Below are 9,965 nucleotides of genomic sequence, written 5' to 3'. Positions count from 1 at the left end.
ACAGAACAACAAGAGCGAAAGGTTTGTGAGGCACATGGGAGTGCAGGAAGAGAGTGGTCTGTGTGTAGCAGTAACTGTGTTAAAGGCAAGAAGAAGCCCTGAAGAGCATGAGCTGGTCATGCTAATGTGGAATAGACTGATTTTTCTTTTTCATTTTAGGGCAGTAGAAGAAGGAATATGTGCATTTCAGTGCTAGGGCATGGATCCAAATTGAGGATTCGAGCAAATTTGAGACTGGGTAGCTTAGGTGATTGGTGACCATTGCCAGGTCTATGAAAGAAGCTGAATGGGTTTAGGGGGATGTCACAGGCATTGCCAAATCCTCAGAAAACCAGAGCCTTGTCGTTAAAGCAACAGCGCTTGGCACCAAGCCCACACTGTGTCCAGTCATGACAGTCCAGTCACTCACCAGATCCCACTGTGTCCTGGTTAGCCCAGCCAGCTATGTCAAGAAGATAACTCAGCATCCTGGACTGTGGGCACCCACTGCTTTGCCTGGCCAGTGAATGTCAGGGCAATTACAGTTCCCCATGGGCACCTGCTCTTTGACTGGCGACATCCTCAGGTTGCTGACTGAAGATCTGTTCCATTTCTTCTCCATGATCAAGTAGTTTGTAACACCCAACACGTTGTCACCCTGTACGGGATTTACATAGTCCTGGAACTGGGGATGAGTGTGAGTGTACTACAGTTGTCACCTCTCTGAGAGGACAACAGGAGTTTGACCAATGTCAGACAGAGCCGATTACAGTTGCTCCAAGATGGACCCACTCCTTGCCAAATCTGAGCCACTCAGTGATGCTGGCAGTACCTCTAGGATATTGTATTTGAGAAAGGGTAAAAAATGCTGCAGAAGAGCAGGCGGGACAGAGGAGGGAGGAAATGTGAGAGAAAAGCACTGCAGACACCAAGGTCATATCCCATAGGACCCAAGCAGGTCCCTCAGCAGGCCAAAGCTTGCTCTCCTGAAATCCTGCTCTTTGCCTTGTTATCATCTTCCAGGAGCCTCAGCTCCACTTTCCAATCCCTGACTGTTCCATCCTGACCAACTCTTTGTGGTTTGTAAGTGTGAAGTCCCACGGGGCACCTCACCCCACTGACTCCTCAGTCACCCGTGTCAGGAAGATGTTGTCAATGAGCTCCAACCCCTCCTGGATGATGGTACCTTTCAGATATTGGGATATCTCAGGTCTGCCAGGAGGACACGGCCCTGGAAACATGAGGCTTCTTTCATTTGTCTGAAGGAGGCCTCATCTCATTCCTCTTCCTCATCAATGAGTCAGTAGCTGATGTTCAGTCACCACAACACTGCCCATGTTGTTCTGCCCTCTCATGCTGACTCCTCAACCTTCAGCTGACATTGTCTGTCCCCAGGCGGAGCTCCACACATTCCTGCTGCTCTACCATATGAAGGGAAACTTCCCCTCTAACTCCAGACCTCCGGCATTATGAGTACCAGATACCCGAGGCCCCACAGTTTCTCCAGGAGGGGCTATTTGTAGTGTCCTGTAACTCCTCATGCTGTTATCTCGGGAGAGACACACTCATCAGGATAAGCTCTCTGTTTGCAAACATTAACAGCTGAGCAAATGGAGCTTCAGTCCAGGGAGAAGAGCAATTTTGCGGAAATCTGGGCTTCATCCAGGTTAAGGTTTGATAAGGGGAAGTGACCAGTTCTGTATCAGGGCAGGAGAACAACCTCATCCATCAGGACAGATCAGGACCTGATGCACTGAGCAGTGACTCGGAGGAGAAGGGGCTGGGCACTCCAAGGTCCCCACACCAGCCCGTGGTGCACGCTCACCATGAACAAGGCAGCTGCACACGGGGCTGCATGAGGAGGAGCGTGGGGACCCAGACACCTGGAGTTCTCATCCCATTCGGTTCAGCACTGGTGTGACCCCACACACACGGGGGTGTGCCAGTGTGCGGCTTCCCAGTTTGGAGAAGCAGGGAGGAACTGGAGAGTGCAGGGCTCTGCCAAGGCAGGTTCAGGACCTTGTGCACATGGTGTGGGATGCTGAGGGACCTGGGCTGCTTTGGCCCAGCAGCGCTGGGGAGGCTGCAGGAGTGCAGGAGTAGCCTGAGAGTGCTTGAAGGGTGGTTTCAGACATGGTGGAGGTTTTCTTCATAGTGGGAAAGCATGAGAAAGAAATAATGGCACAGATTGCAGCTGGGGAGGTCCAGGTTGGACATGAGCAGAAAGGAATGTGACTGGAAGGGCAGTGCTGTGGTGGAGCAGGTCAGCAGAGGGAGTCTGCATCAGCCCAAGGAACAGCTGGGGAGGATGCAGAGAGCTCAGCAAAGGAAGGAAGATGCTCAGACAAGAGCAAGGTGGGGCAGCAGGGGGGATGTCTGCAGCCTGCAGGGAAAGAGGTGCAGGGGATGCCACAGCACAGGACAGGCTGTGGTGGAGATGATCAAGGGACGTAAAGAGGCTGAAAGCCCCAACAGACATGAGCTCCTTCTCCCCTTGGCTATGGCTGTTGTCTGCACCTCTGATGCCTGTGAGGAGACACCTTGTCCTTCCAGCACAGGGGCCTCATGGCCTCCTTGTCCCCAACCAGGAACCTGGGAGGTGTGGGACCGTAGTCCTGCCCTTGGCCTTGCACAGCCCCACATCACACTGTCCCAGGAAGGGCCCTGGGCAACATGTGAGGGACAGATCTGACTTCCCAGGGGCTGGAGGTCTGGGCTTGGCTCCTTGGTTAATGAAACACATCCAGGTTTACTCAGCATCAGAGAGACCTTTGCGGCAATTAGGATCGACACATACCGGGACGCAGACAGAAATTCATGCAGAGGCAGAGGTCTTGTTCAGGAAGGAGCGCAGAGCCTGGCCAAGCAGAGAGCTGACCTAGGCCTAGGATTAGGCTGCTTGCTTTATTCACCATTGACAATTTATAGGATTTACAGATACAGGCATGGACTAAGATGTTTACAAAAAGGTGTTTTTCCACTAATTGTTATTAAGAACACACTAAACTCAAGTGATATTTGTCTCACTTGTTTTTCCACTCATTCACAGACCAGACCCAAGGACATTCACACATCCCATGCACTTGGGGGCGGTTATCGGGCCCGAGATCCCATTCTCACGAGTCTGGGCTATAACTTTTTACAGTTACGAGAAACGTACTTCAAAGTAATCTGTCCAAGGACCTTTATATTTTACTATGTTACTATTATGTCTTCGACCATCTGGATGATCATGTTAGTATTGATCTTCCTTTATCATCCAGGTGGTTGGAACCGCACATCTTGCTTTCCCACATTTTACTTTCCAACAGACCTTTGCTTTGCTCTACCTGACCTGTCATCTCTGCCTCCAGTTTTCTGCTCTAACCGACCCTGGGGACAGTTCCTCAGTAGTGTTCCCCAATGGGATCCATTAGCTTTACAAGAAACTTTGGAGTTTGAATTTGACTTTGACTTCTTGAGAAGTTTCTTCAGCTTCTCCTCAGGGTCTAAAGTTCATGGGCTCAGCACCAAACCCACCAGAGGGGTCATTAAAGCGCCTTGGGCTGCTCCTGTGCTGCTGAGCTGGGCTGGGCTCCTGGGACACAGGGAGCTCCTGGCAAGCGGCAGCGCTGCAGAGAGACACCTCTGCCCAGGAGCAGCTCCTCTGCACACGCAGCAGGGCTGAGGGCTCTGCCTGGGGATCTCAGGGAGACGAGCAAGGCAGAGAGAGATTAAAGGTGGTCAGGATTGGGAGGATGACTGAGAGCTCACTGGAGGAGAAACCTTTGCAGCCCTTGCCATGGTAAGTCTCTGGGTGCAGGGCAATGCAGCTGTAGCTCCTGGAGGCATCTCCTAAAACTGGCACAGGCACAGCTGCTGGGATCTGTCAGGGCAGGGATCTTTTTCAGCAGCTTTGAAAATCTGAGAAGCAAGTTGTACACCCAGGGGTGCCCAGGGCTGTCCTGCAGAGCAGGGTCCCTGCACCCCAGGGCTGTGCTGGGGCAGGGACTCTGCCGCCTGCCAGGGTCAGCGCTCAGCCTGCCCGGGGAGATCCCATGGCAGCAGCTGTGGGGGGAAGAAGCAACCCCTGGCAGGGCAGGCAGGGAGCTTGTGCGGTTGGAGGGTGTTGTGTGGGTCCGGGCTGCTCACATCCCTCCATCAGGGAGGGGGTTTTCCATGAGAAACAGCCTGTTTATTTGCCTCAGAGAAGTCTCCCCTAACTTGTCACTGTCATTTTCTCCTTGCACAGGTCCTCATGCCCAGAGGCAGCAAATGTCCAACAGCAGCTCCATCACCCAGTTCCTCCTCCTGGCATTCACAGACACACGGGAGCTGCAGCTCTTGCACTTCTGGCTCTTCCTGGGCATCTACCTGGCTGCCCTCCTGGGCAACGGCCTCATCATCACCACCATAGCCTGGGACCAGCACCTCCACACCCCCATGTACTTCTTCCTGCTCAACCTCGCCCTCCTTGACCTGGGCTCCATCTCCACCACTGTGCCTAAATCCATGGCAAACTCCCTGTGGGACACCAGGTCTATCTCCTACACAGGATGCACTGCCCAGCTCTTTTTCTTTGTCTTTTTGATAGCAGCAGAGTTTTTTCTTCTCACCATCATGTCCTACGACCGCTACGTTGCCATCTGCAAACCCCTGCACTACAGGACCCTCCTGGGCAGCAGAGCTTGTGTCCACATGGCAGCAGCTGCCTGGGCCACTGGGTTTCTCTATTCTCTGCTGCACACGGCCAATACATTTTCACTGCCACTATGCAAGGGCAATGCTGTGGACCAGTTCTTCTGTGAAATCCCCCAGATCCTCAAGCTCTCCTGCTCACACTCCTACCTCAGGGAAGCTGGGTTTATCATGATTAGTGCCTGCTTAGTGTTTGGATGTTTTGTGTTCATTGTGGTGTCCTACGTGCAGATCTTCAGGGCTGTGCTGAGGATCCCCTCTGAGCAGGGACGGCACAAAGCCTTTTCCACCTGCCTCCCTCATCTGGCCATGCTCTCCCTGTTTGTTAGCACTTGCATGTTTGCCTACCTGAAGCCCCCCTCCATTTCTTCTCCATGGTTGGATCTGGTGGTGTCTGTTCTGTACTCGGTGGTGCCTCCAGCAGTGAACCCCCTCATCTACAGCGTGAGGAACCAGGACCTCAAGGATGCCCTGTGGAAATTCATATCTTAGTGTTTTCTGAAGCAATAAACTACCCATCTGCTTCTACAGAGTTTTAATTTAGCTAATTAAAGGCTCAACCTGTCATCTGGATTTTCTGTTGTTGTTGGTAGTTTTTTTTTTTTTTATTTTGATAATGTTGTCTAATCCACTGTCTGCTTTTCTTTTATAACCACTGGCTGTGTAAATGAGAAGCAGTGCTCTCCTTGTCTTTGAACAAACTAAAGGGCTCTTTAGTGACTTGTTTTTCACTATATCCTTCCTGCAAGGCCTTTCGGAGCTGCAGGGACAGTTCTGTGTGCATGGGTGGAGGGGAAAAGAGTCCAGCCTGGCAGCCCTGCCAGGGAGCACCAGCGCTTGGTCTTCCAGAGCTGTTCTGGTTCCAGTCCCACACTCTCCTTCTCATCCCTTGTGTTGGTGCAAGGCCTGAGTGCTCTGGCAGCTTGGTCCCCGTCCTGCTGTGTGTCAGTGCTGTGAGCGCAGGCAGGGACCGGCAATGGGCACTGCTGTGACAGAGCTGGCCTCAAAACAGCCTTTCCAGATTGAAAGGTGATCTCCTATGGGCAGGATGGGAAGATTTAGGTCTTCTTACAGAGATTCTCTCAAGAACATGCCCAAGAAACTGGCTCATAGATTCAAACCCCATTGTACATCTGAACAGTGTGTGTGTGCAGGGCTGGTACAGCAGTGTCCTCTCACAGCCAGGCCTCCTGCCAGAGACCTGCAGGACCAGCAGAGCAGGGGCTGGGCTGAGCCCCTGCGCACTGGACACCCCTCAGAAGGAGCCTCAGGGCAATCACCATGCACTGGCCCCTCACAACCTCCATTTCCAGCCCTGGCCTCTCACCCACAGAGGTTGTTCTTCCCTCCATGGATGGACAATGAATGAGTAGTTCAGCAGTCCAATGTTTCCTTTGTACAGATGAGATGTGAGCATGCACATCATGTATGTGAGGTGAGATGAACACGAGTGAGCACAAACACCGTCAGCTATTCCTGGGGGTTCCATGAAGGCCTGTGGCACAGACATGGGCCTGAGGTCACTTAATATTGGGAGCAACAGCCCATGGGAAAACACCCACTGGGATCTTCTTCTTTGAAATGAGGTCCCCGTGTCCATTCCTCATGACGTGGGACATCCCAGATGAGTGCAGAGCAGGTGACACACCACTGGGCTGAGGTGTCTCCCATCTTTTGGGATTGGCAACAGGAAGCCAGAAATACACTGTGATTCCTGCCTCTGTGTGTAAAAGGGACAGACTCTGCCTCTGAGCATCCCTGGGAGCATAAGGAGTCCATGAGGTCACCTCAGATGTGGACACCTGACAGAACCTGACATTTCTGTGTGTGACTCCAGGAACAAACCCCACTGGCTCAGTGAGATTCATCTCAACTGCCTTGGTCAGGCTCATTGCAAGTGCTCCAGTCTGCTCTGTCACCCTTGCCCGTGATTACGGACTGTGCTCTCAAAGGTGCCATAGAAACCAGAATGGTTCTGGGGTCCTTAGAAAATGCAGATGTCAAACCCATCTTCAAGAAAAGCACAAACAAGAACCGGGATAAGTACAGACTGGCTGCCCTTCCTTCCATCCTGGGAAGGGGATGGGACGCATCCTCCTGCAGCCATTTCCAGGCATATGAAGGACATGGAAGGAACCCAAATGGACAGGGGAAAGAAAGGCATGTTGTGTACAGGGCGTTTGCAAGGCCTCAGCCATGGTCTCCTTCTGGCCAGAGTGGTGCTGATGGGGCTCAAGAAGTGGATGCTGGGTGGGAAGCTGGCTGAACCATCAAGCCCACATATCATCAGTGATACAAAGTCCTCCATGCAGCCAGTTACTGGTGTCATCTCTCAGTCACCAGCACTTGGTCAACACTATTGAACATCTCTATTCTCCTCTTCTATGATATAACAGAGAGCACTTTAAGTGCCTTGAGGATGATGCAAACCTGGGTGGAGGCCTTGAGCAACCTCACCTGGTTCACCCTGCATGAGAGCAAGAGAAGATGAGTGAGACAAGGTCTCTCTTCAAACCTCAGTTTTTGTCTGATGTGACAAAATTTTTGTTTGAAGAGGTTTCTGAATAAGGAATAGGTGGAAGAATAGTAAAAAAATAAAAGGCAGAAGAGGAGATATAGAAGTTGTTAACATGAAAACAGCAGTTCCAGAGAGGAGTGGTTTTCACTCACATTGTTAATAGGAAATATATTTGACAAATTTGAACATGGTGCGGAAGCGAGATGGGTGTCTGCAGCCTGCAGGGAAAGAGAGGGAGGTGTAGGACTATGTAGAACAACCTGTGGTGGAGATGGCAAAGGGTGCTGGCAGGGCTGGAAGGGACCCACAGAACCCACGGGTCTGTCCCCTTGGCCATGGTAGTTGTCTCTGCCACTGAGGCCTAGGAGAAGCCATGTTGTCCTCATGGCACTGGGGCCTCATTGCCTCCTTGCAGCCCCATGGGGAGCTGGAAGTTGTTGTCCCAGTGTTGTCATTCCCTTGGCCTTGCACACCCACATCCCACGGTCCCAGGAAGAGCCCTGAGCCGTGTGTGAGGGACAGGATCCCCCTTCCCTTTGCCTGGAGGTAATGGCTTCTCCTTTCTGCTTCAGAAAGCAAACCAAGGGGTTTCTGAGCATCAGAGCTGAAGAGAAGACTAAAAGGAGACCTCATGGTGGCTACAGCTTCCTCACAAGGGGAGAAGGAAGGGAAGGTACAGATCTCTTCTCTCTGGTGACCAATGACAGAACTCAAGGGAATGGCAGGAACATGTTCCAGGGGAGAGTCAGTTGGAGATGAGGAAAAGGTTCTTCACCCCGAGGTGCTGGACACTGAACAGGCTCCCAGGGAGGTGTCACAGCCCCAGCCTGACAGTGTTCAAGAAAAGACTGGACAATGTCCTCAGACACACAGTGTGACCTGTGGGGTGTCCTGTGCAGGGACAGGAGTTGGACTCCATGATCCTGTGGGTCCCTTCCAACCTAGGATATTCTATGATTCTATGAAACACTAGGTCAAAAGTCCAGGTTTTCATTGTACAGACGGGTTGTAACCATACACATCATGTGCATGTCCACTGTGTGCATGTGGTGAGATGAACCCAAGGGAGCACAAATGCTGTCAGCTATTCCTTGGGGTTCCATAAAGGTCAGTGGGACAAAGATGGTGTTCAGGGGTCTCTTCCAACCTGCGTTATTGTAGGATTCAATGAATCTTTTCCTTGGAGACCTCTTTCAAGACAGAATAGACAGAGGAAGAAGGAAAAAAGGCAGCAGTAGAGATATAAAATGCCACAGTGTAAATACAACAGCTCCTCTGAGGAACGTTTCTCCACTCAAACCCTTGATAGGAAATCTATTGGATAAATTTGATGAAAGCAGCTCAGTTTGATCTGCTCACACACTGGACCACAAGGAGGGTGATGGCTGGGTACGATGCCATGTGGTCACTTGTGTCTCAGGAACTCATGGTCCAGTAGGAAGCCAATGGCTGTGCAGGGCACTGTGAGGTCACTTCTGCCTCTGCAGGGGACAGGCCAACAGCAGGAACATGGCTGGGAAAGGACTGTGAGGTCACACATAGGAGACGAGCAATCGGGCCCAATCAGCATGGCTTTGTGAAAGGCAGGTCCTGCTTGACCAGCCTGATCTCCTTCTATGACAAGGTGACCGGCTGAGCAGATGAGGGAAAGTCTGTCGTGGGGAGTGAATCCGCCACACAGGCTGTGGGTGTTGTGTCCTTAGACTGCAGTAAAGCCTTTGACACCGTATCCCACAGCGTCTCCTGGAGAAGCTGCAGCTCCTGGCCTGGATGGTGCATCTGTGATGGGTAAAGAACTGGTTGGAAGGCATTTTGTCCCCCTGGAGCCATTTGTTCACTTCCTGTTCATATGGGCATCCCATGAATGCATCACTGCTCTCTACCCCAGTGTGGACAAGCACAAGGTCTTCTCCACCTGAACCTCTCACCAATGCCACTGTTTTCTACAGCACCTTCATCCTTGACTGTGGGATGCCCAGAACAGCCCTCCCGAGACAGTTTGACAAAGCCTTTTTTCAACACCATCCCCACATCCCTGCTCAATCCCCTCATCCACAGCTTAAGGACCAGAAAGGTTGGGTGTAAGTGGAGCATTGACAAAAATGGTCAGGAAGGCTTTGAGGTGCACAGAGAGCCCATCAACATGTTGGCCTGCTGCTCTCTTCTGAACAGGCCCAGAAGACCTGGACAGGATTTGCTGTGTCCCAGAAATTCACCTGGAAGGTTGGGATATGGAGAAAAGGTTTGGTCTGGGAAGGAACAGACAGGTGCTGGTGGAACTGGCTGGTGTGACCGTGAGACATCTCTCCAACACCTCAGAAAAGTCCTGGCTCTCAGGGAGGTTGCATGGTCCTCTGAGAAAGAAAATACCAAAAATGACTTATCATAGAATCAGAGAATAATTGTGGTTGGAAGGGGCCCTTAAGATCATTAAGTCCAACCATAACCTAAATCTGGCACTAAAACATATCCCTAAGTGCATCATCTATATGTCTTTTAAACATCTTCAGTGATGGTGACTCCACAACCTTGCTGGGCAGTCTGTTCTGTTGCTTCTAAACCCTTTCCCGAAAGATTTTTTCCTAATATCCAATCTAAATCTCCCCATGTGCAACTTGAGGCCATTTCCTCTTGTCCTATCACTTGCTACTTGGGAGAAGAGACCAACACCCACCATGATCAAACCTCCTTTCAGGCAGTTGTGGACAGCGACAAGGTCTCCCCTCAGCCTCCTTTTGTCAAGGCTGAACAACCCCAGCTCCCTCAACCGCTCCTCATAACACTGGTGCTC

At 51.5% G+C, this 9,965-nt stretch overlaps 1 protein-coding gene across 1 annotated transcript; it reads left to right on the top strand.

Annotated features, from left to right (window-relative positions):
* Positions 1 to 4,233: 4,233 nt before the first annotated feature.
* On the top strand, positions 4,234 to 5,148 carry LOC139825858 (olfactory receptor 14J1-like). Its single transcript, XM_071800235.1, has one exon. It carries the CDS (start codon positions 4,234 to 4,236, stop codon positions 5,146 to 5,148), a length of 915 nt encoding a protein of 304 aa, XP_071656336.1.
* Positions 5,149 to 9,965: the final 4,817 nt, after the last annotated feature.

This window comes from Patagioenas fasciata, chromosome 29 (genome assembly GCF_037038585.1).
Source record: "Patagioenas fasciata isolate bPatFas1 chromosome 29, bPatFas1.hap1, whole genome shotgun sequence".
NCBI lineage: Eukaryota > Metazoa > Chordata > Aves > Columbiformes > Columbidae > Patagioenas > Patagioenas fasciata.
Note: the sequence above shows the minus strand (reverse complement) of the source record. Positions and strands in the feature narration are given on the sequence as shown.

Excerpts from the sequence above, each read along its gene's own strand:
- LOC139825858 (XM_071800235.1), top strand. The coding sequence starts at position 4,234 with ATGTCCAACAGCAGCTCCATCACCCAGTTCCTCCTCCTGGCATTCACA.